The sequence below is a fragment of the Miniopterus natalensis genome, chromosome 4 (assembly GCF_054644295.1).
Source record: "Miniopterus natalensis isolate mMinNat1 chromosome 4, mMinNat1.hap1, whole genome shotgun sequence".
In the NCBI taxonomy this organism is placed as follows: domain Eukaryota; kingdom Metazoa; phylum Chordata; class Mammalia; order Chiroptera; family Miniopteridae; genus Miniopterus; species Miniopterus natalensis.
In genome coordinates this window covers 99,901,932-99,927,400 of record NC_142084.1, presented here as the reverse complement: position 1 = coordinate 99,927,400, position 25,469 = coordinate 99,901,932, and the positions used below count along the sequence as shown (strand labels likewise).

The following is a 25,469-nucleotide window of genomic DNA, read 5'->3' as shown; positions in this document are numbered from 1 at the left end:
TGCCCAGCCCCAGCCCCGGCACCCGGGGCGCCTGGAGAGCAGCAGCAGCAGCCCAGGTGGTCACACTGGCATTCCAGGCGGCAGAGCTCGCGCCTCATCCCAGCTGGGCCTCTGCACGAGCTCCCTGTGGCCGCTGTAACAAAGCGCACAGACCTGCCGGCTCTAAGCGGCACAGGCGTCATTATCGCCTCACAGTCTGGAGAGCAGAGTCCAAAATGCGCCCACAGGGCCAAGTGTCTTTCACTGCCCAGGTTGGTCCCACGTCCATGCCAGGACCCAGTCACTGAAGCCAGCCAGGTCAAGGTTTGCAGGGGAGGGTGGGGTCCACCCCTCGAGGGGGGACTATTTTGGATTGGGTTAAATAAAATATATTATTAAAATTAGTTTCTGCAGACAGGCAGTAGGAGGGTGGGTGCAGGGGGCTGGAAGTGGGCAGAGGGAATTAGTGGTTCATGGGGACAGTCTCAGTTTGGACAGTGGAAGGTTCTGGGGACAGACCGTGGTGACAGCCACACAGCAGTGTCAACATACTTAATGCCCAAGAACCGGACACTTAAAATGGTTGAGATGGTGAGTTTTATATTACGAATATATTTTTTTAATCCTTACCTGAGGATATTTTTTCTGTTTCTTTTCAGAGAGAGTGGAAATGGGGGGGGCAGACATCGATGTGGAAGAGATACCGATGGGCTGTCTCCCACACGCGCCCCGACCGGGACCAGGGATTGAGCTTGCAACCCAGGCACGTGCCCTTGGCTGGAATTGAACCCGGGACCCTTCGGTCTGAGGTCCTAACCACTGAGCACACTGGCCAGGACCACGTTATGAATATTTTACTACAATGAAAACAAGAGGGAAAGCCTCCTGCGAGTGATTAGTGACCACACGAGGCGGGAGGTACCTCATTGCACATTTAATGGCACATGCAGCACAGAACATCGCGATAAATACAGCGGGTACACATCACAGTCACCCACGGCCACGGCCAACTGCTGGGGTTGCCTCGCGCCGGGCACCCAGTGGGCACAGGCAGGAGCAAGGTCGGGCTACGGCACTATTTCCATTGCATCTCGGGCCACCAGAAGCTGCCACGGCTGGCAGCCGGTCTGGCTCGGTTGTCGCTGAAGGGGAATTTAATCGATGGTGACTGGGGTGTGCGGGGCGCAGGGGACTGAGCTCAGATAACGGACTGCACAGGGCCAGGCCTCCTGCTTCACGGGACTCCGGCTCTGACAACTTTACCGAGTGCGTCTGAGGAAACCCCACACCCCTTGCGAGGTCTCCCAGAAGCTGCTTTGCACACTTGGGACATGTAGACGTTGTCCAGGACCCCTGGCTCCGAGGGAACAGCGCTCACTTGTCCTGAAAAGTCCTAAACTCACAGTTTTCCCCCATCCTGGGCGTCTCCCCCACAGAGGGTGCTGGTAGGATCCGACTGTCTGGCAAACTGGCGCGCGTCCCAGGGCCCCTGACGTGGACTTTCCAGGACAGGTGAGCATCCCATCGACTCCTGTGCACACCTGGTGGGGTCACCTGCGGCCTCCCTCCTGAGGCTCTCCTGACCTGGGAGCATCTTCAGCAGGACCCGGTGGGCGGCAGGGGAGCATCTGAGGGAGAAACCTGGGCCATCTCTCCTTCTTCAGCCTCAACCTCCCGCTCAAAGCCTGAGGGGCCTGTGGGATACCCCCCTGGACGTCGTCACCCACGTTAGACTCCAGACCTGGTGACCCGGCGTCACAGGGCCCTGAGACCCTGGCGGCCTGGCCAGCCTCTGAGACAAGGGTGACCAGATGGCCCTGGCCCTTGCCCTCCCCTCAGCTCCTCAAGACCTGGCCAGTTCACCCCGTGGGCCCCCTGGGCCCCCACAGCCCAGCCCCTCAGCAGCAGCAGGGGTAAGTACACTTCTGTACGCCCCAGAAGAGGAGGGCAGGGGCGGAGGGCCCCCAGGATGAGCCCACAGGTACAGCGAGATGGGAGGGACGTGGGGAGGGGCAGCAGCCACTCTTCGGCCCGGGTGGTCTCTCACTCGCTCTTGTTCTCAAAGCACACAGGTGACGGTTTAATTCCAGACGGGAGTCCGGGGGGCGGCCCCCACGCTGCTGGGACACCAGCCCCCTCAGCCCCTGGACACAGAGGAGCCACCACAGGGAAGCGAGGGCCACAGCGGGCGGCCGGCGGCTCAGACGGTGAGGGAGATGAAGCTGTTGTAACGCTGGATGTTCCGCTTGAGGATCTCGGAGCAGGGGCCCAGCACGCGCTCGAAGCGGGGCCGGTCCAGCTTCACGCACTTGAGGGGCCCCCGGGCCACCACGGTGGCTGCCCGCGGCCTGTTCAGCAGCAGCGCGATCTCCCCTGAGGGCGACAGAGGGTGTGGTCAGGGGCCTGGCCTGGGGCCCGGCTGCTGGATTTGGGAAAAGCCACCAAAACCCGAGGACCCTTGGTCACATGATTCCAACAAACCAATAAACGTTCGGCATAAGTGTGTCCCACGAAGAGCTCGGGCTTTCCTCACGCCCGCACGTTTCCTTGGTAGTCTGACATTCAGACTTAGCACCCTGTCCGCCCCCACCCGTGGGTGCTCCTGAGCTCCCGGGACAGCCCACAGCCAGGATGGTGGGTCGGCAGAGGCCGCGCACCAGGCTCGGCCGCCTCCCCCGGGGCCCCCGCAGGGCTCCATCTCCACACCTTCCCAGGCCCCCGAGCGTGGGGGCTCCCCACTCACCAAAGTAGTCAGAGGGCCCGAGGCGCCCCACCTCCACATACTCCTCATTTGGGGACCGGCGCTGGAGGACAGAGGCTGTGCCCTGCGGACGCCAAGGGGACACACGAGGGTCAGCTGGCTGGAGGTCACCCACCGGGGGTCCCATGTGATGATGGGGTTCCCCCTCCCTCTAGCGACCCCTGCGCCGAATTCCCCGTTTTCCTCCTCGTGGCCGGAGGGCCCGGCGCTGGCCGTGGTTTGCTGCTGTGCCTCCCGGCCGGGGCCCGTGTCCTCGCGGGAACTCGGGGGCTGGCGGGCCCGATGGCGGCAGGGAGAGCCCACACGCCGCTGCAGCTGACCTTTGCTAAGTCCCAAGGACGGGGACGCGTCACGCCTGGCGAGAGCGGGAGAGTCCGGCCTCAGGGTCACGTACCCGCGAGCGCGCGGCCCCTCCCGAGCCGACCGCAGCGTCTGCAGGCCTCGCCCGGCTCAATGATTAACGCTCGGCTGTGGGGACGAGACAGGGCCCGGAGCGCGTGACCCCAGCGCCCCTGCCCCGTGGGAGGACGGAAGCTGGGCAGCCGGGGGCAGGAAGGTCCCGGGCAGGGCACTGGTGTGGAGGGGACTCAGGCCGCCGGCCCCTCGCCTGCCGCGTAACTGGGGCCGCCCTTGTTGGTGGGACCCCGAGACGCCTTGTCCTCCGTAACCGGGAACCAGCCATCGTGAAGACAGGCAGGCGTTTCACGAACGGCCCAGCGCACACGGTGTCACCCATGGCCGAGCCCCTCGCCGGCTGGTCTCAAACGCCTCCCAATTTTAATTCTGAGCCACCCAGTCGGTCACAGCTCCCTTCATCCCACCTCCCCGGTGCCGCGTTCCCTTCACAGCTGAGGACGCCGGGGCACGTCCAGGCACGGCTGCTGCCCATTCGGCACCGGCAAACGTGACTTTGTTTCCAAGTGGGCTCGGTTCACCCGCACCCAGGCCCGGCCTCCTCCTCGCCGCTGGCCGCGCCTGGTTAATGTGTAATGCCCACCGGCCATCGTCTGGGGGATGGCAGGTCAGGGGATCCCGTGGCGCCACGGTGCCCTGAACAGCCCCCACCCCCGAGGAGGGACCCCCTGGCTGGCGCCGCTCCAGGCGTCGGGTGTTCGTGACCCTAGCTGATGGATGGGTCAGGCCGTGGAAACTGCCCACCGCCGTCTCCACCAATACGAATGCCGCCACCAGGACAAGAAGCCCCCTCAAGGAACAGAGCCCTGGGCCCCAGGCACCAGGACAGCCCCCAGGGTGCTCAGTTTGGGTCCAGCACCAGCACAAGCCAGGCCCTGGGCACAGCTATGGCTCAGGGCCACGCTGGGGGCGACGGCTGAGGGGGGCACAGGGGCTCCGGCCACCATGGGGTTCTAACGTCTGAAACTGCCGGCCCCCCAGTAAGTGAGCCGCTGTGGCGGGTGTGATGGTCTGGGTGCCCCATACACCCCACGCCTTTTTATTCATGACACTCGGGACACACGCCTTTCCGCCCACCTCCGGCCAGCTTCTGCCCACACGTGGACTGCGTTCGCCTCTGAGAACCAGGCAGGGCTCGGGGTCCCTGCCTACAGGGCCTCTCTGCGAGATCCAGGCTGAGGGCATCGTGGGAACCCCACAAGACGGAAACGCCACCCAAGGCGGCCAAAGGCAAAGACTGTTGTGGGACATCCGGTGGCAGAGCCCCCAGTGGAGGGGCCACGTGGGACGCGGCCACCACCCGAGGACCCACAGGTCACTCCACGTTCTTTCAGCCGCCTCGTCGGGGGGCTGCTTGTTACCACGGCTAAGGCTGCCTCGCTGGCAGATACACTGTCCCCATCCTGGGATGTCCCCGTCCCGGGGCCGCTCTGCCCTGAACGCCAGCCCGAGACGCTGAGCCTGACAGTGAGGGGGAGAGAAGCGGGCAGATGGGCCAGCAGGGAGGCGCTCAGCAGCACAGCCGAGTTCCCACGACACTGCGACAGGCGTGACCACACAAGCCCGCGAAGCCGCCGTGCTCAGTCCTGGAAACAGCCCCGTCCGAGCGGCGTTTCCCAGGCGGCCGAGCGGCAGCACAGACTCCTCGGGGACAGTGAGCTGGAATTTTTTGGGCTGGAAAAACACACATGCCAAAACTCCAGATCATAGTCCCCAAATTTCTCAGTTATTGATTCTAACCCAGCTCTAAAAATAAACCAGGTCACAGCCCCGAGGACGCGGCCTGGAGGACTCGGGGCGCGGTTACTGCCGTGCTCTAGTGGATGGCGGGTAAAGGACCCGCTTTCCTTTCAGCTTTTTTAGCTTTATTTTTTTAATCCCCACCCAAGGATATTTTTTCCATTGCTTTCCAGAAAGAGTGGAAGGGAGAGAGAGAGAAAAACATCGATGTGAGAGGGACACATCGACTGGTTGCCTCCCACATGCCCCCCAACTGGGGCTGGGCATTGAACCCGCGACCCAGGTACATGCCCTTGACCAGGAATTGAACCTGGGACCCTGCAGTGCTCAGGATGACACGCTAACAACTGAGCCACACTGGCCAGGGCTCATCTGTTTTATTTTTAAACATTTTTTCTATAAAATCAAAAACAAAACTGACCTTCTGGTTTTCTAGAGTGGGCAGGCATGACTGACAAAAATGAAAAGCAATCGGGCCTTGGTGGAGGGCGCTCATGGAGCAGGGTCTCTGGGGCTCCCCGGTCCCTCCGATGGCCCCTCCGGCCCGGCCTGGCCCAGCCCAAGGCACTGGGCTCAGGGTCCTGAGGACCCCCAGCGGGGACACGTGGAGGGCTGGGCACCAGAATCGGCATCCATCAGCCACACCGGTCATCACAGCCGAGACGGAAACAAGCAGCCAGAGCGCAGTCAGGACCGGCGTCCGCACCTACGGTGGGCGTCAGGATGCAGAAAGGGGTGAACCTGAGCCCCAAGACCAGCCCTGGGGTGAAGGAGCCCAGAGAGACCAGCCCCAATACTACTTACATATCACAGCCATAAATGGAAATTCTATCACTTTCATAAATTAAAAGGCAACTGAAAAGACAAACGCAAGGAGGCAGGTACTGGGGAGGCGTTAAAGACGCAGTAACCCGGCCAGTCCGGCCGAGACGGAGGAGGGGCCTGTCCATGCTCCGGATGGCACCTCGCACGGGTCCGGAGCCCACACTGGGCCCTGGGTCACGAGCCACAGTCTGGCGAAGGTCTTTCTCTCCCGAGCCTGTTTCCTCGTTTGCGAAGCCGGTGACAGCACCGGGGAGGTCAGAGCACCTTGGCTCTGGAAACAGCCTCGTGCACGTCCAACGGGACGGCCGCGAGGGCACAGACTCTGCGTGAATCTGAAGAGTGGATGAGACAAAATGCCGATTCCCAGGTTCTCAGCATTCACAAGAAATCCCGGCCCTGGCAACAGCCCTTGGAGCCTGGAAAACTCACAACTGCACCTGCTTTGCCTTTGCCTTTTCGGTGAATGTGTCATTTGCCGGCGTCTTTCTGTATTTAAGCAGAAACAGACTCCCAGCAGCACACATGCATACAGGCACACGCCCACAGGAGATACACAGGTGCACACGCACACGCTCTCACACACACAACCAGGCCTCCACATGCACACACAGGCGCGCACACACGCAACATTCACATGCACACAGACCACATAGCGGGTGCCTGTGAACACCTCCCAGGCGGCTCTGTGGTCTCTTCTGCATAAATGAGCCCTGTGCACACATTTCTAAACAAGCGATCATTGGGACAGAAGCTGTCTTCTCCACATGGAAGACGCTTTCGCAACCGTCGCTGGAAGTCGTGTCCCTCCAAGTCCGTCCTCTGTGCCCAAGGCGGGCACGTCCCTGAGAGCGCCCTGCCTGCCTGCGCCTCTGAGTGTCGGGGCCCAGCTGCGAGCCTTCTCCTCCGCTTGCTCCAGGGGCCGTGTCGGCCTCAGCAGGAGTCCCCGCCCGCCCCTGCTGTGCACGTCCGTCACACACTCGGGGCTGCAAACTGTCGTCAAAACAACTGCAAAAACACACCCGGCTGGTGAGCAGCCCAAGGTCGGTTTCGTGCCAACGTTTAATGGATCATCCATGAGGTCGAGGCCTTGGCGCGGGTACAATCCGACAGCCTCCGTGGGAAAAAAACACAAGTGACATGGGCCTGGCACCAGGGCTAGAGGCCGGGAACAGGTGGCACCAGATCGGGAGGCAGCAGAGGCCCCACTTGGCAAGGGTCCCGCTCCAAACCCAGGGTGTCCCGGTGCTGAGGCAGGCACCGCCCTCGGGATGTGACCGGGCTCCTGGGAACGGGGCTGGCACCCCCTCCGGGGTACACGGGGCAGTGACGTGTCTCTCAGGCCCGAAGCAGGGCTGGGTGACCAAAGGGGCAGCTGCTGCAGCCACCACTGCCCGGGCCAGGGGCAGGGCTGCCCCGCAGAGCTCTGCTCTCATTGTCCAGGCCCGAGGCCACGCGGCGCATAAAGCTTTTGGGGTATCCCCGCCCTCTGCTCAGGGTACCAGGCTGCGGAGGTCAAGAGCACTGCCCCAGAGCCACGGGCGAAGGCGCCGACAGGCCGAGGATTGGGTTTTATCTCGCCTGCATTGCTGCTTAGACCGTCTGGTCACTGTGGGCTTTTCTAGACTCAGCAGGACACGGCAGGCGGAGTGTCCAGGGCCTGGGGACCCTGCTGCCTGGGCACCATGGCTCCGGAGGCAGGCCTCAGCCCCGGTCGGCCGGGTGGCCATGGGTGTGGCCCCTCACTTCTCCCAGCCTCAGTTTCCCCGCTGTGAAATAAGACACCAGTTACTGCCCAGGCTCTGGCTAGACCCGACATGACAGGCGTCAGGAGCGTGACGATTCAGGGGGCTGGTGTCCTCTGGACCAGGGGTTTTTCTCATTGGTGAATTGGGAGGGTAACGGTCACTACTTCAGGGACTTACAGGGTCAATCGGCTAAACACAGAAACGAGTGACACAGAGTGAAGGTGCAGAAAGTGCTCACGGTGGTTGCCACCAACATTATTAGCTTGGCTGGATAAACACAATGCAGTCCATCCATTCGATGGGATCTTAGCCCTGAAGGGAAGGAAACTGACACCTGCTACGACGCGGATGAGCCTGGGGTACACTGTGTGGAGTGAAACCAGCCAGACACAGAAGGACGCATCCTGTGTGATTCCACTTCTATGAGCTCCTCCGAGGGGGTGACCAGGCCGGGCGGCAGATCGCAGTCTGACTCCTCGCCCAGCCGGGCCATCTGGAAAAGTGTTCCTTCCAGCTCGGCGCAGTCGGAGAGTTTTTATTTTTCTGCTAAAAGAGGCTGAACCGAGAGGGCCGCCTAAGCGCTGACCCGTGGCCAGTGAGCACCACTGTAAGTTCCCCCAGCAGGGAAGGTCCAGCATCAGCCTTGAAAATGCAACACCATCTACTGGACGGAGCCCAAGTCCAGTCCTGACCCTGTGGGGATACTGACCCGTGGACACTGGGAGCGAATGTCCAAATTGTTTGTCCCAAGGCACGGGGAGCAATGGTCTGGCAGGCCTCCTCCTGCCTGTCTCTGCACCCCACCATGGCCTGGTGCCCACCCTCCCCCCAGACCTGGGCGCCCTGCCCCCACCTTCTCCATCTGGAAAACTTCTACTCACCCTTCAATACCCAGCCCCACCTGCCCACCCACATCTTCCCTGTCAGTTGGGATGATCCCTGCTCCCTCCTGGGTCCACGTCCCTGGCCCTTCTGCTTCAGCCTGGCCTCTTCTCCATGTGGGACCGGACAAACCTCTGGAAAGTGGGTTGGAGGATTTCCTTCCTCTGAAAATAAACAGCCCAGTGGCTGCCATGGCCCCACCCAGCAGCAGCTGTGCCTCACGTGGCAGGTGCAGAGGGAAGATGTGTGCATGGGGGCCGGGGGATCTCCCGCCTAAATGTTCCGAGAGGACGGTGAATTCTCAACACGCCCCCTGCAGATGTGGCGAGAGGGGGGGTTCCTGGGCCACCCGCGGCTCCAAAATGTGCTTTTCTGCACTTGTGGACATTCATAAAATTAATTTGCTGAGAGGAGATAAATCCAATCCAGAGTTTCCATGGCAACGCCTCCCGGGTGCAGCTGGCGTGAGAGCAGAGGAATTTCACTCTCAGGATTTTATGGGAACCGACTGTTGGGGTCCAGCTGCCCCCAGGCTGCACGGAGGTTCCTGTGGGCACGGAAACAGGGCCATTCAAAGGACGTGGCAGAGGGAACCTGAGATGGAGGCCTGCAACCCACCTGCCAGAGGCCTGACTTTTTGGAAGAGCCAGGAGGCAGGCGGAGGAGGCAGGATTTTCCAGAGAAACAGAATCAATGGGGTAAGTGCGTGGAGACACCTGTGTCAAGGAACAGCTCGCCGAGACTCAGTCCAAAGGCCACCTGCAGGTGGGATCCCCTCCTCCTGGGGCCTCGGTCCCTTTTCTGTTAAGGAAAGCCTTCAACTGGTGGGGCGAGGCCCACCCTCGCTGTGAAGGGGCATCTGCTTTGCTCAAAGTAAGTTGGTGTCTGTGTTCATCACACCAGAAAATCCCGTCACAGAACCATCTATATTCGTGTCTGACCAGACACCTGGGTGCTGTGGATGGCCAGTGGCCATGGGCCAGTTGGATTCACGAGCATCACAGGGACAGGGGCAAAGAAGATATTAAAACAAAGAGACGCACCATCAACCTATGAGAAGAAAGCAGCTCCCACCAGGGTGGCCCATCCCAGGCTTTCCACAAACTCTTTTAATAGAATAAAGGCCGCTCTGGCTGGTGTGGCTCAGTGGTTAGAGGGTCAGCCCAAGGTCACAGGTTCGATTCCCCGCATGTACCTGGGTTGCGGGTTCGATCCCCAGCCCTGGTTGGGTATGTGCAGGAGACAACCAATCAATGTCTCTCTCTCACATGGATCTCTCTCTCTCCCTCCCTCCCTCCCTTCCACTTTCTCTAAAACAAACAAAAAAAGGTAACAAAACCATATTTTAAAAATAATAATGTTAATAGGATAAAGGCCTTCGTTAGGTCATCCCCATGCTTGGGGCGGGCTCTCTCCTTTACTGAAATATCAATCAGCCAGGTTGTCACTGAGACAAGTGTCTACCCCGCACGTGGCCTCGGGAGCGGGACTGTTAGCCTTAAACCATCCTTGACACCAACTTCTGCTCCACCTGTGACACTCATGGCCTCTTTTCCGGAGGCTGTCCAGGGGGATGTGCAGGCCTGGCTTCTCTGATCAGCTGTGTCCCCAAACCCAGGGCCATCCAGGCAGCCTCCCGAACCACAGGCGGCAGCCCCATGGGATGGGCCCTCGAAAGTCACTCCTCCAACCTGGTCCACAGAAGCAAGGGGAGAGAACGGGGCTGGTGGCCAGGCTGACACCATGCATCTGTCCTGAGACGGCCACGGGACTGCACCTGGCCACGGGGACACACAGCCCGAGTCGCAAAGGCCTATTAAGTTCTGAGAGTGTCCGATTCCTGTGAAGCCGGGTCCCACTGTGACTGACCAAATTTGTTGATCACAGAGGAAAAGGGAAAAATCCTTGTTGCCAAGGAGACCACTTCAAACACATTTACAACACTGTGAAAACTACACCTTCCGGAGGCCGGTTACATTCCAGAGGCCTGCGCACTACGCCGAGGACGTGAGCTGGCCCCACCCCCACACCGCATGCTCTCAGTCTGTGGCGGGAGGACAGGCCTGCCACCAAGCCGAGACCTGTCACAGAGGCCAGGGCTGGTCACTGTCACCGAGTCGCTCTCAGGGCCCAACCCTGGCAATCCTTCTGTGCAGGCGGCATCGGGAGCCCCAGAGAGGGTGGTCAGGGCCTCACTGCAGCAGGAGAGCCGGTGGAATCTCAGCATCTGCTGCCCAAAACCACACGGCCTCGAAGATGATCATGAAAACGACTCTAACAGCCTTTAATGGACAAGCAGCAGCAATGCCCGGCACCCAGAGCCAGAAGAAAACACGATCAGGTCTCCATCAGTAGCCAAAGGGGGGGGAGGGAGGAGAAACACTGGAAATACAGGAAGCAGAACGTGTGTACACTGTTCTAGGACAAGAAGCACACACATGCACACACACACATACATGCACACACATGCGCGCACACATGCACACACGCACATATACATGCACACCACACACAAGCGCACACACGTGAACACTCATGCACACACACAGGTGCGCACACGTGCACACTCATACTCGTGCACACATGCGCATAGTGCACACATGTGCATACAAGCCACACATGCATGTGCATGCACACATGTGCACACATACACACATAGCCAGGGCTGCCAGCAAAGAGAGCAGGAGCAGAGCCACCCGGACATGGGAGTAAGACGCAGGCTGACTCGGATCTGTAACTTGCTGCCGTGTGTGTCCTTGGGCAAAGGACCAGCCCTCCCTGCCCAGCCTCCCTCACAGGGTGCAGTCGGATCACACGTGCGGTGGGGTTCAGGCGACACTTGGCACATCCTAAGCTCAGGTCCCGTTATCGCGGCTGACTGCGTACCCAGGGCGGGGACGCCCGCCTCTCCGAGTGATCTGTGAGGACCCCTGCCCATCTACGCCTCACACACACATTTCTACACTGTTGCCACCCGTGGCCTTGGACCCAGCTGGACGGAGGCCGTGGCCACAGAGAATAATCGACAATTGTCTGCACTGGCCAGCGGCCCAGGCCCTCGGCTTCCAGACCATTCACGGGGGCCGCAGAGCCGCCAGCCAGGCAACAGGGCTGGAGGGGCCGGGGGCCGGGCGGCCCCCTCCCCTGGGGCTGTCGCCTCCCAGCCCCACCTGGCTGTGGCCAGGCAGGGACCAAGTCCAAGCGACCAGGTACCACATTTGTAAGGAGCAGAGATCCAGATTTTTACGTCAAATACTCTGGTTTTTTAAATACTGGCAGTTTATTCATTCAAATGTTGAAAAAACAGTGCGCAGGTGGATACGAGTCCCCGGGCCGGACGGGCCACAAGCACCAGGACGAGTGTGGGCAGAGGACACGAGGGTCCGCCTTTCTCGGCCACACGCCCCCGGCCCTGTGTGTCAGGGCGGCCTTCACGCTCCGTGAGGCGAGCGGGGTCCTGGGCTGGCTCCACCCGCGGGTCTCAGCTGGGCCTCTCTGCGGCCACAGGCGGGTGCTGGCCGGGCGGCATTCCAAGGCAGCAGCGGGAGGACCAGAGGCTAGAAACGAGCCTCATCCCGGGTCGTCTCAGAGCGGGGCCACGGGCTCCAAGGACAGGGTCCCGGAGGGGAGACCAGCCTGAGGCCCCCGGCCACCACTGCCACGTCCCCTGCTCACGGGGGAGCTGAGGCGCCGTCAGCAGCCAGCCTCCGCTTTCCTGCACCGCCTTCAACCAAGCACTCGGGCAGGTGTCGGAGCCACGGCGCAGCAGCCCAGCCTCCACCTCAGCTACACCTTCGCTCTTTCCACCGGGAAATGCCAGGCCCACAGGCGCCTGGAGACAGGGTCATGTCCAAGGCCACTTCCACGGCCGCAGATGGAGGGAGGTCACGGACGGTTATCACAGAGGGCCAGACCCCAGTCGGCAGAGCAACTTGGGGGCCTGTGGCCGAGGGTCCCCGGGTCAGCCCAAGCATGGCTGAGCGTGACCCCTGCCGTCCGCAGAGGGAGGACAGCGCCCTACCCGCCCGCCTGTCCCCCCCTGCCCCACCCCCGGCAACCTCAGCTGCATGTGGAGTGTACAGGTCGCTTTCCCCCCGACCCCCTTCCAAAATCACGAGACAGACCCCAGGCTCTTTCCAGACCTGCAGGGGACTTAACAAGATACACATGTGGGCTTCGGGGTCCACCGTCCCCGAGCTCTGCAGCGAAAGCCTCAGCTGTGTTCTGAGCTGTCACTTTGTCCTCAAGTAGCGTTTGGGGGGGCTGGGCTGGGCCCCGAGCACGTAGGAGCTGGGGCCTCGCTGCTGGCCAGGGTAGGATTCAGGCAGCGCCTCTGGCACCAAGGTCTTTGAAGGCACAGCCCGGCGGGGGAGCTGAGAGCCTGTGGTTTTAGTCTCCCTTCCTTTTTCCTTCTTAAGAAACATTATTGTTGAATGAGGCTCCCACTCTGAGGACGAACGAGCTGAGGCCTCCCTACCCCCCCCCCCCGAGAGGGGGGCTCCTTCCCAAGCTCCCTTCTCCAGGCTGGAGATGACCTGCACTTTCACGCGCGGACTCACCCCTCATTCACACGTCCAGGCTGGGGGCTGGGGAGGCAGGGAGGCGACCGGGGCACCGCCTGAGGCTCCAGTGGTGCGAGAAGACCCTCTGACCCCCCCGAGCCTCTGATGCCCCCCGATGAGTGCCCCCTCCCGCCGTCCTGCCCCCCTGCACAGCCGTCAGAGCTTCCCTGTGGGACGCAGCAGGCGGCGGAAAGGAGACCCTGAGCACGCGGGACTTTATCTCTATTGCTCACACCGTATGGAGCCTGCTTTCTACACGGTGCCGTGGGCGGGGACAGGCGTCAGGCCGCAGGGACGGTGCGTGAGGCCACGCTCTGCCGTGCCGGAGGCTCCCTTCCCGGACAGCAAAGCACACAGCTGACGGGTGTTTAATGAGCGTGAGACATGCGACTCTCCCGCCCGAGGACAGAGCGGGGAGATGGGCCAGACCATTCCCACGGTCCAGCCGCTGAGTATCCAGGACGGCGGCCGCCCAGTCCCAGGTCACCCCCTCCCTCCCGGGCTCCTGTCCTGCAGGGCCTTCCCCTGCGGGCTCAGCGGAGGCGCAGCCCCCGGGGAGGAACACTGGCCACGACAGCTGCCTGCCCGGATCAGTGACAGGCTCAGCGTGGCTGCCACGGATTACAGCCCCAGGCCACCTGTTGCCGGCCCTGGGCGAGGGCTCTCAGATGGGAAAAGTGAGTCACGCGCGTGCAGCTGAGAAGCTGGCGCCGCTTTTAAAAATCAAACTTTTAACCTGAGATCGTTACAGACCAGGCGCCGCGGTAAGAACTACCAGGGCCAGATCCCACGGGCCCTAAATGGCCGCACGCAGGGAAAGCCCAGGTGCCCCCTCCCACCCAGGTTCTGACGGGCGCTGCCACTGGCCTCGCCTAGAGCCCGCGTCACGTGCACTGCGCGTCATCACACGTGCGGGCGTGGGGACTCCGTGTGCTCAGAGCAGACCCCCGTCTCAGGCAGCCGCGCAGGTGAGGGCGTGCGGGGCCTCCCCTTGCCCAGGCGGCGCCCGCTGCGGGAGGACAAGGGTGTGGGCTGGGCAGCGGACAGGTGCCTGCCCCCCCCCAGAGCCACGCTCACGGCTACGTGGCCCTCGCGCGGGCCCCTCGGGCGAGGCTCAGGCAGGACTCACCTCCGTGATGATGTAGAAGTCGTCCCCAGGCTCCCCCTGGACCACAATCTTCTCTCCGTCTTCAAACTGCACCGGCTCCAGGGCGTCGGCCACGGTCAGGCGCTCCCACTTCTCCAGGGACTCTGGAGAGGGGACAGGAGCACGTCACCCCAATGTCATCTCAGAGGACACCGCCCCCCGGCCCTGCGGTGATGGAACTAACACAAGGGAAGGAGGAGCCCTGGCTGGCTGCTCCGTGGTTAGAGCCCCAGCCCCACACCGAGGGTCTCAGCTTCGATCCCAGGGAAGGGCACGCACCTGGTCGCAGGGTCGCTCCCGCCTCCGGTCGGGACGTGCAGGAGGCAACCAGTCAGTGCGTCGCTCTCACATGGGCGCTTCCCTCTCCCCCCTCAGCCCTCCCTCCCCTCCACTCTCTGAAAAGCCCTGGAAAAAATACCCTCAGGTGGGAATTAACAACAAGCAGAAGCTGCGGGCCCAGGTCCCCCAGGGGCCGGTGTTAGAACGGGCTGTTCTCACACAGGTCGCTGCAGCCGGAGCTACCTGAGTACTAAGCACCTTCCTTATTGCCGCCTGCACTTTGCAAACAGCACAGGGTGCCGCCCAGGGGCTGCCCAGGCCGGAGCAATCCAGAGCGGCCGGAGCAAGGCCCCCTCGCTCTGAGGACGCGCCACTCGTCAGCGTTCAAAGGACACGTACTGGTTGGTGTCGCAACACCGAGCACAGTGCGCCTCCCTTATTTTAGGTCAAAACCCTTGATTCCAAAGCCAAGTTTATCGTTAATGCTTTGAAATGTGGCACATCTTTCCACCCTTCTCACACCTTCCCTTCCTGCCGCGATCCATCCCTAACCCTCGGGAGGGAAAAAATAGCCACCCCAATGTGCTCCCTTTTAGAGGGAATACGATTGCCTGATTAACTTTTTTTGGCACAAGAAATTTCCCCGGCCTGGACTATCAGATGCTGCTTATGTAGGTCAGCCGCTAAAAATATAACGCAAAGCCTCTGTTTCAGATCTAGGTTAGGAGCCGGGATTTCTCTGCTTTAACACTCCTGTCGATGCCACACGTTGCAACAGCCAAGCTTTCAACTAACCCCAAGGTCAGGGCGGGTGCTCGGGCGGGCGTGGATGCCGTGGTCGGCGTGGGTGCCTGTGGTCAGGGCTGGTGCCCAGGGTCAGGGCTGGTGCCCAGGGTCAGCGCGGGTGCCCTCCATCCCCGACTTGCCCAGCACTGAGACCACAGAACCTGCCGGCACCCAGGGCGCGTGAGGGGCTCAGACTGACCCAGGATGGAGACCTTGCTGAGGAATTCCTCATACATCTTGCGCTTCCGCAGCGTGCTGCCCTGTGCGGAGAAGGGGAAACAGAAGAGGTGGGTCTTTGTGCCCGACTCCCTACGACAAGTCCCGATTCCCGACATGACTCTGAAAGCTTCAGAGGACACCCTTTGAGCAACCCACACCCCGAAAGCCCCTCCGATGACTGGGAGTCAAGGGAGCTGCTATAGTTTCCAGTGCCCAGCACCTGGTCCCCAAGCGGAAAACCACGAGAAACACAGGCTACCCGAGGCGCCTCCCACCAGCGCCTGCAGGACTGCCGACCACATTCTGGCCGTTGGGATATAAACGACAGTGGTGGGGCGATCAAACCTATCCTTAAAGAGAAGAGCCCCTCCCTCATTCCGTCCTGCTGGCTGGGACATGGAGGTGGTGGCTGGAGCTCCCGCAGCCATCCTGGGCCTTTGTGAACAGAGGTGCAAGGTGAGGGAAGCTGGTTCTCTGGCCCCACAGAACTTGAGCATGCGAAGTAACCATGTGGTTCAAGCCGTTTTGAATATTTGTCACATCCAGTGTGGCTGTCAGCCTCTGCCGCAGCCCCAGACCCCCCCTTCCCGGTTCTGCAGGGAGCAGGGCTAACAGGTTAACTAAGGACACTAAGGAGTGACCGGTAGACTGCCGAAGCTACACTGGAAAGGACTCGGGGGCTTTGGTCTTGCTTATTGACGGCTCCGCTATCAGCTCTCAGAGAAGTGAGCAACTTCAAGGAACTCATCCGAGTCACCTCCTCCAAGTGGTGACACAGGGGCCGCCTGTCCCCTGCCTGTCCCCAGGCCCCCGCCTCTCAGTGCCACCCACTCTCACAAAGACTTCAAGCTGTGGCTCTAGACTCTGAAGCAGCCACGACTGATTAGGAAGTCAGACGGTGTCCCCTCAAAAAGGCACCTTTCTCACATGGAAAATGGGGCCAGCAGGAGCCCCCACTGTGGGGCAGGAGGGAGAGAAAAGTGGCCCGGTGGTCATGGAGGTGTGAACAGTGGGCAGACACAGCCCCCAGTCCCTCTGTCCCGCCCCCCCGCTGGATGGGCGAGACGCACGGCTGGTGGAACAGGAGACCCCATGGTCTGGCCGCCCTGCCCAAGGGGTAGGAGACGGTGGAGGGAGAGAAACAGGGAAAGGGCACAAGGAACAGGCCACGTGGCACTAAATGCCTGTCCCCAGACAACTATGACAAAAATGCAACAGCAGTGAAGTGTGGGCAGGAATGTTAGCCCCAGGACCAAGGGTTTTTCCACAGATGTCTGTTCTGGACTCCAGGATGGCACGGCTGACCTTTCCCACCTAAGCCGCTGGGCACGCAGTGTGTCTAGTACCTCTGCCTCCCCACCTGTCTCCAGAGTGCCCCTCAACATCCAGAAACACAGGAGCCACATCCTCCCAGGAGGGAAGACTGAGCCCATGACAGGATCAAGCCCTGGGGATGCCCCCCCACCACACATTCCAGGGCCTCAGCACTGGACACTCAGGCTGCCCATCTAAGAGAGAAGGGTGCTTGTCAAGCTGGACAAGTGTGGGTTTGGGTGTGCCACCTACATCTCTGAGCCTCAGTGAAATGGCGATTACAAACGTCCCAGCCTCACTGAGCCACTGTCAAGGAGAGACTCAGCTGTTTCCTATGCTGATGATTGCGGTGATGGAGGTGGTAGTGGTGATTGCGATGGTGATGATAGTGATGGTGATGGTGATGGTGGTGATGGTGATGATAGTGATGGTGGTGGAGGTGGTGATGGTGGTGATGGTAGTGATAGTGGTAATGGTGGTGATGGTGGTGGTGGTGGTGATGGTGGTGGTGGTGGTGGTGGTGATGGTGGTGATGGTGGTGATGGTGGTGGTGATGGTGGTGGTGATGGTGGTGGTGATGGTGATGATAGTGATGGTGGTGGAGGTGGTGATGGTGATGATGGTAGTGATGGTGGTAATGGTGGTGATGGTGGTGGTGGTGGTGATGGTGGTGGTGGTGGTGATGGTGGTGATGGTGATGGTGGTGATGGTGGTGGTGATGGTGGTGGTGGTGGTGGTGATGGTGGTGGTGGTGGTGGTGGTGGTGGTGATGGTGATGGTGGTGGTGATGGTGGTGATGATGGTGATGGTGGTGGTGGTGGTGATGGTGGTGGTGGTGGTGATGGTGGTGATGGTGATGGTGATGGTGGTGGTGATGGTGGTGATGGTGATGGTGGTGGTGATGGTGATGGTGGTGATGGTGGTGATGGTGATGGTGGTGGTGATGGTGGGGGTGGTGGGGGTGATGGTGGTGATGGTGGTGATGGTGATGGTGGTGGTGATTGCGATGGTGATGATAGTGATGGTGATGGTGATGGCGGTGATGGTGGTGATGGTGATGATAGTGATGGTGGTGATGGTGGTGATGATGGTGATGGTGGTGATGATGGTGATGGTGGTGATGGTGGTGATGGTGGTGATGGTGGTGGTGATGGTGATGGTGATGGTGATGGTGGTGATGGTGGGGGTGGTAGTGGTGATAGTGGTGGTGATGACGGTGATGATGGTGATGGTGGTGGAGGTGGTGGTGATGGTGGGGGTGATGGTGGGGGTGGTGATGGTGGGGGTGGTGGTGGTGATGATGGTGGTGGTGATGATGGTGGTGGTGATGATGGTGGTGATGGTGATGGTGGTGGTGGTGGTGGTGGTGGTGGTGGTGATGGTGGTGATGGTGGGGGTGGTGATGGTGGGGGTGGTGGGGGTGGTGGTGATGATGGTGATGATGGTGATGGTGGTGATGATGGTGATGGTGGCGGTGGCAGTAGTGGTGTTCACTTCACAGAGTATGACGGAAGACTACGGGAGGGTCCGCATGCTCTAAGTTCAATACCAGACTGCCCATGACCCCACACTCCTAGACCAGTCTGGCCCTTTCTGGGCTTCAGTTTCCCCATCAAAAGGGTGATGGTTCTAGCACCACATCCTCTGTGTCTTTGATATGGGCTCCTCCCTCTCCCTGACCTGCTGCCAGAGCTCTGCCGGTGGCCTCTCCACCTCAGGAAGGTTGCTGGTCTGCTTCCCACTGAGAGGCAGAGACCAGCCTCAGATCAACTTGCCCACTGTGAGATGGAGTTAGAGGCTCTGCAAACAGGTGCTCACCATGCGTCAGTACGCACAGGCCTGCCCCTGGGAAAAGGTGAGTGGAAGAAGTGTGGTGAAGCCTTCCTCTTGCTACGAGACACAGGGACAGCTGCTTTCTCTGCCCTTTCAGGATCTTTCCAGGTGTGGGGCCCAGAGAGGGGTCCTAATCTGCTCACATCCACTCAACTGCTCAGTGGGGGTCAGCATTGAAAGAGGGCAGTCTGGATCCAGAACTGATGCCCACAGAGCTCCACAGGTTCTGGAAACAGCTTCTCTCCTCCAGAAGAGCAGGCACGGGCCTGCCAGCACCCCACATGTGCAAGCCCGGTCCCACGAATGACTGTCCTCCAGCTTCACTCGATCAGAGAAAGGGAGGTTCAGCCCAGCCGACCAGCCCAAGCCATCTCAGATCCCCGTCGGTCATAAAAAAGGCATTTCTTTTGAACAATAATTTATAATTCACACTGACCCCAGCAGTTCCGCCCACCAGGTGGAATGCAGGCACGTCTGCCTAGGGCCCCAAGACATGAAAGCTCAGTGCAAGGGGCCCATCCGTCTCTCACCCAGAATGACAGCCGAGGGCGGCCCGGAACCAGATTCCAAAGGTCCCAGGCAGGTGAGGATCTGGACACCCCAGTCCAGCCTCTACCACAGAATTCTGAGTTCCAAACACCTGGGTCCCACGTAAGATTCAGGTGAACAAAGGGTCTTGAAGCTTAAAAGGAGTCGTAGGCGAGGGCTGGGCACCAGCCGAGCGTGAGGAGGGCCAGCCCTGGGCCCCTGGATAGTGGGCAGGCCCTTCCTCTGGGAGCAGTGCAGGGAAGAGGGGGCGCTCTAGGGAACCTAGAGTCTGAGCTAACATTTCGGGAGCCCTCTCCCTGAAAAACCACTGATGCCTCCCCCAGTTCCGGGGCCCCATGGCCTGTCCCAGCTTAGTGCTAAGTGGACACACAGAGACCCGCTCATTCATGGCATCAAATTGCCCAAATGAGGGCCTGAGGTAGAAACGACTGGTCCTGCGGGACACGCCCTGCGGGCCAGCACGCTGTCATTTTCCTCCCCAGCCGGGAGTCTCCCAGACGCCCGGCGCAGCTGGGGCTATTTTTAGGACACAGGGACCAGAATTAACACAGAGGAAGTGCCAGCTGCCTCAGTGGTTTGGGAACTTCCCTGAATATAAGTTCCAGCCACAAAATCCCACAGCCAAGAAAGGCTCAGCATGGCTGGTGGCGGGAAACAATGGTTCATGCAACCCCAGGGCCAGGTGCATCCAGGAGGCAGGAACTCCCCGCCTCTGGGAGGAAGGATGCCTCAGGGCACCCTGACCACACGGAGGGAGAACAAGTGAGCAGGCTCCAGACGCGAGAGAGAACCACATTTCCACGGCCCCCTCCTGGGGACAGGGCTGTTCCTGGTGTGGCCACAGTGGGTGCTCAGTGTCGCTCGCCACGTGCACGAACGAGGAGCTCCCCTCGTGCCTGAACACAAGCTGAACCCCGCGCCCCTCGCAGCGTGATAGACCAGCCACTCCAGTGGGACCAGGACAGGCCACAGCAGACGTCCTGTCCCTCATTCCTGCGAGTGGCAACCCAGGGCCAGACATCTCCTCCAGGCTCACATCTGGCTGAGCTCACAAGGCTGGTTCCTGAACTTTCCCTGAGACTCCCCCTCCTCCAACTGTAGCCCCCTCCCTGGAAGCCACACCACCCAGGCTGGCCTTCGGGAGACAACCAGGCCCCAGAGGCAGGTGGCAGCAAGCACGGGCAGGTCCAGCCCCTGGGAGGGCGGGTGCAGGAGAGGCCACCAGTGATGTGCCCTGATGTGACCCAGCACCATGAACCATGCCAGGCTGGCCATAAGTGTGTAGAATGGGCACTGAGTGGGCACAGGAAGACCCTGCCTCCTCCCCTGTGGGGGAGTCACCAGCTCATCTCCTGTGAGCACCCAAATCAGCCCCACTGCCCTCAACACCTGCACGAGAGGACACCTAAACTGACAGTGGCTGAAATACCCAGGGGTCACTCCCCACATCAGGACATCTGGAGGCCAGCAGTCCAACCAGCACGGTGCCCTCCTTGCCCCCCCCAGAGCCAGGCTCCCCACACCTCTCGCCACCCACCCTGGTGCTCGCATTCGTGCTCAAAGTCACCTCATGGCCCAGGATGGCAGCTGGAGCTCCGGCCATCATGACATGTTCCACACAGCCAGGCGAGAGGGGAGAGAGGCAAAGGGGCTTCCCCAGGCGTCTGCTGCCTTTTAACAAGCTTCCCAGAATCCCCTCGACACTCCCGTCAGCTCCCAGGCCCTGCCCACCAGGGAGCTGGAAAGGCCAAGCCTCCCCACCCCCACCTGGGCTCAGGTCTGGGCCCCGGAGAAGCCCCTCATGGGCGGGCGGGCGCCACTCACCATGAGGATGCGGCGGTAGCTGTCGCGGTCAATGCCCCAGAGCTTGAGGTCGGTCTTGGCTTTCACGGTTGCTGCCCTGGGGGTGCCATAGATGAGCGCGAGCTCCCCAAAGCTGCCGCCCTCACTGATGTTGGTCACCCACTCTCCGTTCACGTACACCTGGGGCACAGCACGAGAGAAGTCAGGGGACGTGTGGGGTGACCTGCAAGGGGCCCTGGAGTTGGGGACGTGACCACCACCTGAGGCCCTTGGCTGGTGGGCAGAACACCATGCTCCCTGCCCAGCCCCAGCCAAGGCGCCCCCACCCTGTTCAATCCACCTCTGAGTCCCAGGGTCAAACCCTCAAGGGCAGGCGGCCCTCAGTGGTCAGGGCCGATGGAACAGGCCAGGGCTAGAGGCGGCAGCCAGCCCTGCCTCCTCCCAGGCAGGTCTTCCACCAATTCCCTATCGACTCTAGATGGGCCTCTCTGGGCCTCAGTTTCCCTGACTGCACACCAACCAGCTACCCTCGAGCACTCCCATGGGCGTCCCTGCTCCACGTGGCCGGCTCCGCGCCTCTTCATTCATCGGCTGCCTCCTCCCACGAGAAGCCCCCACCCCCAGCCTGAGCCTCTCCCGGGCCCGTCCTCCATCCAGCAGCACCCGAGCTCCGGGGCCTGCCGTCAATGGGACCCACCAGGCCCCGTGAGAGGCCCCGGACAAGGTTCCCTTTCAGGGGCGTGGGTGACGCCCGCACAGCGCTCCTACTATGCACCGACCGCAGGTTCCGCGCCCGAGCAAGAATAGTGCGGATTGTTGATTATGCGAAGCCGGTTACTATAAGTCGGCACAGAGCTCGCTCTGTTCTCGCTGCGTGTCAATGGGCTTGAAGAATAGTTCCCAGTGGTGAAATGGGCACAGCCCCGGAGAGAATGGATTGCGATGAGTCATGGACGCCATTCTTGTCGAGATCAACGACGCATTATCTTGGAGATAACTGGTGCCCAGAACTGCCCGGCCGAAGAAAGCCCCACGCAGGTGATAGCTCCCCACCCTCGCAGGAGTGTCCGGAGAGCTGGTCAACCAGGACCAGAAACGCGAGGCAAAGCTTCCCAGAGGAGTCTGTGCGTCTATCCCCAGAGCCTCCACCAGCCCGGGAGCCTCGGGCCACGCAGAGACCCTACCCCTGCTCCCAGCCTCGCCCGTCACCCCCACTCGACAGCACCCTCCCACCCACGAGGGGAGTCAGGCGCACGGGAGGAAAAATGCCAGCGTCCACTCAAGGCCTGCAGGAGTCACAACACGCTGTCCTGTCCTCCCCGTGAGGCAGCAGGGTCCCTGCCTGATGTCACCGTGGACAAAGGACATGTGGACAGAGGGCCAGCCATCCGGGGGTTTCAGGGGTGCAGGGATGGCAGAAAACACCGCCAGGTGTCGAATCCCAACTGTGGAGCTGCACAAACCCTGAGTGTGCAGCTCAGTGCTCAGAGCAAGGTGTGGGGTGTCCGGGAACCTGGTGCCCGGACGGGGCAGGTCCGTAAGAACCACTATGCATTAAGGGGACCGTGCAGCAAATCCAACGTGTCTGGGCCTCGGGTTCAGCCTATTCCTTTCCTGGCCACGCGGCAGTGACCCCCCTCCCGCAGCGGTGGGCTGGTTCTGGGGTTCAGCTGTGACACAGGATGCTGGCGGGAACACTGTACGGGACTCACAGGCCATCCTCTCAGGCGGGGAATGCCGGGGTGGCTTTTGCTGCATCACAGGGGTGCACGCCGGTTTCGCTAGTTTCCCAGTCGTTGTCCCCAAGACCCTCCTGCCAGCACCCACTGCCCTGCTCTCGTGACAGGGGCAAGTCACGATGGAGACGCAGCTCAGGGGCCCCGGGCAGGGCGGGCGGGCTTCCCCCTCACACCCAGGGATCCAGGAAGCCAGTGCCCTGAATGGCTGGGCCAGGGCACCCCCACCACCCACCAAAGAGCACAGGACCAGGGAGCAGGGACGGTGTCTCGGTGCCCCCCCCATTTCCGAGGGCCCATCCCCAAAGAGGGGGGCACAGCTGGTGCTGCAGGGCAGGACGGAGGGCCCCGGGGCCCCGAGTGTGGACACAGGGCTGCGAGGACTCCACGCTGCCTCCGAGGCGTCAGAGAAAACCATTGTGCGAACCCAGACGCGGACCCACAGAGCACAAAGGGCCATCTCTCCCGGGACACTGGCCTCTGTCACACGGCCGCGCAGTGCTGGGCCCCGCCCCAGCTGGCACACACAGGGGCTACTTCTTGTTTTATTTTTTTTGTTTTTTCTTCTTCTTTTAAAAGGAAAATGGTGGGAGGGCCCACTGGGCTACGCTTACGCCCTCACCATCGACTGGTTTCTCTGGCCAGACCCAGAGCTCCCGCCTGGCCATTCTGCGTCCACTCGCCCGTTCTTTCTCCCTTCATTTGTTAGCTCGTTCATTCCCTCGTGCTCGCAGCAGCCCCGCGTGCTCGGGGCCGGCGGTAGAAGGCAGGTGATTCCAGCTCACGGACGCACCCACCGCCCAGGAGACAGGCCGTAGGCGAGTGATTGTACCGACACATACTCATAAACGAGCCACGAGCCATGAGAGGACGGAGGCAGAGGGTTCAGGAAGGTCCAGCGAGACAGCCGTGCACAGGCTTGTGGGGAGAGTCTGAGGCAAAGGGACAGGACGTGCAAAGGCCCTGGGACAGGACTGAATCTGCAGGGTCCTGGATGCAGCCACACCAGGGCGGGAGATGCCAGTGGGGCGGGAAGAGCACGGACGTCCTGGAAGCCACAGGAAGCCCAGAAGGCCCATCGGCAACGTCATCAGTTTACGCCTGTTGCACCCCCTCTGGTCCTGTGGGGGAGCAGCCGAGGGCAGCCTGCAGGGAGCAGAGGGGGTTCGGGGCCTCCGTCCAGGTCACTCAATGGGCCACCTGGGACCAGCGGAACCTGTGGAAGTCAGACGCTGGGGACGGGGCCCAGCGACCAGTGTCATAACAGGTGGTTATGACAAAATCTCAGGCTGGACAAGCTCCAACTGGACTTGGGATGGAGGTGGAGACAATGGCTGATTGAAGGTGCTGCTTAATAAAATCCCAGAAGTCTGGCCACAGGCAGCACTGGGTTTCTGTCAGCTCAGGGCTTCAGGTGCAGAGCGGAGCTGGAAGCATCGCCCCCCTGGCCGTGCCTACCTGGCTAGGTTCACATGGCTGTGCCCACCTGGTCATGACCACCTGGCTGTGCCCAGATGCCTATCTGGGGTTGCTGGGAGCTGGGGAAGTTGCCAGGAGAGGCTGGGTGCCCAGGGCGGGGGCAGGACCTGCTGCCTGGCTCCGTCACCTGCCCCCAACCCCAGACTCCAGAGAAAAGAAAATGTGGCTGAAATACCTGTCTGGGTAACTGGACACGAGAAACCAGTCACCTGAGCTACCCACTTAGCCAAGGCAGACATGGTCGTGTGGCCTCAGCCCCGCCCGGGTCCTGCCACCATGGTCACAGCCTGGGTGAAGGGGTCACTCATGCAGATCACCAGGATGCTGCTGCGCTTTCTCAGATGCTGAGAAAAAGCTAAAGGCCCATCCGAGGCTCCCGCCTTCCCAGGCGCCCACCACCAAGAGTGGGGAGCAGCCGGGCAGGTGGGTGGGCACCTGGGTCCAGGAATTCGCCCTGGAGGGCGTCCCCTGAGGCCAAGCCACCTGCTCTCACCTGCTGGTCCCACCAGGTCAATCAACCCAGTTCCTCCCCTCGATGGCCTTTAGCCCAGAACACCTGGGGGCTGATTTGTTTGTTTTTTGCTTGAGGTGCGATCCCTAGCAAATACAGCCCCCCTAAAGCTCCTGCCTTGACATCAGGCCACGTGGAACAGTCATGTGGGTTCTGTTTCCACTCCTGGGGAGGCAGGTGGCCTGGCAGGCTCCCTCCTGTGGAACCCCAAATCCATCATGGCTCAGGGTCCCCCCTGCCCTACCCCGTCAACCCCACGCACGCGGAGGCCCCCACAAAGTGGGCGAGACAGGCCCGGGAGGCACTGAGATGCTGTAGAAAAACTTCACAGCCAGCTCTGGGCCGCGCCCACTCCACTGACCAAGTGACTATGAACAGAGACGCCCCGAGAGCAGAGAGACACCTGCAGACCCACGTTCACAGCCGATGGAAGCAGCCAGTGTCCACTGACGGGTCAACAATACGCATATTGTGGTCCATCCGGACCACACTCAGCCTTAAACAGGAAGGAAACTGACACGCTGCAACGTGGGTGAGCCTCGAGTGCGCTCTGCTCGGTGAAATAAGCCTGTCGAGGACAAATAAGGTGTGATTCCAGCCATACGAGGTCCCTAGACAGGGACAGGGAGTGGAGGGAGGGTGCCGGGGGGTGGGGCGGGGAGGGGGGGCGTGTTTAATGGGGACAGTCTCAGTTTAGGAAGCCGCGAGGGCTCCGGAGATGATGGGGGGATGCTGCACAACTGTGAATGTGCTTAATGCTGCTGGCTGGTCACTTAAAAACCATTAACATAGTAAATTTACGTTATGGGTTAGTTTATGTGTATTTTACCACTGAGAAAACAAAACAGAACCCAGCCAACACTGAGTAACAACTGTGACCAGCAGGGCCAGACGGCACGTCCTGG

The 25,469-nt window shown here is 60.9% G+C and overlaps 1 protein-coding gene across 1 annotated transcript in view; it reads right to left on the bottom strand.

Moving 5' to 3' along the window:
• Window positions 1-898: 898 nt before the first annotated feature.
• PRKAR1B (protein kinase cAMP-dependent type I regulatory subunit beta) overlaps window positions 899-25,469 on the bottom strand; it is a 62,862-nt gene continuing 38,291 nt past the window's right edge. The window contains exons 6-10 of the mRNA XM_087817052.1: window positions 20,860-21,018; window positions 15,320-15,380; window positions 14,038-14,159; window positions 2,723-2,804; window positions 899-2,352 (exon numbers count right to left, since the gene is read on the bottom strand). Coding sequence (XP_087673178.1) covers window positions 2,180-2,352; window positions 2,723-2,804; window positions 14,038-14,159; window positions 15,320-15,380; window positions 20,860-21,018 — 597 coding nt within the window. The 3' untranslated portion in view covers window positions 899-2,179. The remainder of the gene's footprint in view (window positions 2,353-2,722; window positions 2,805-14,037; window positions 14,160-15,319; window positions 15,381-20,859; window positions 21,019-25,469) is intronic.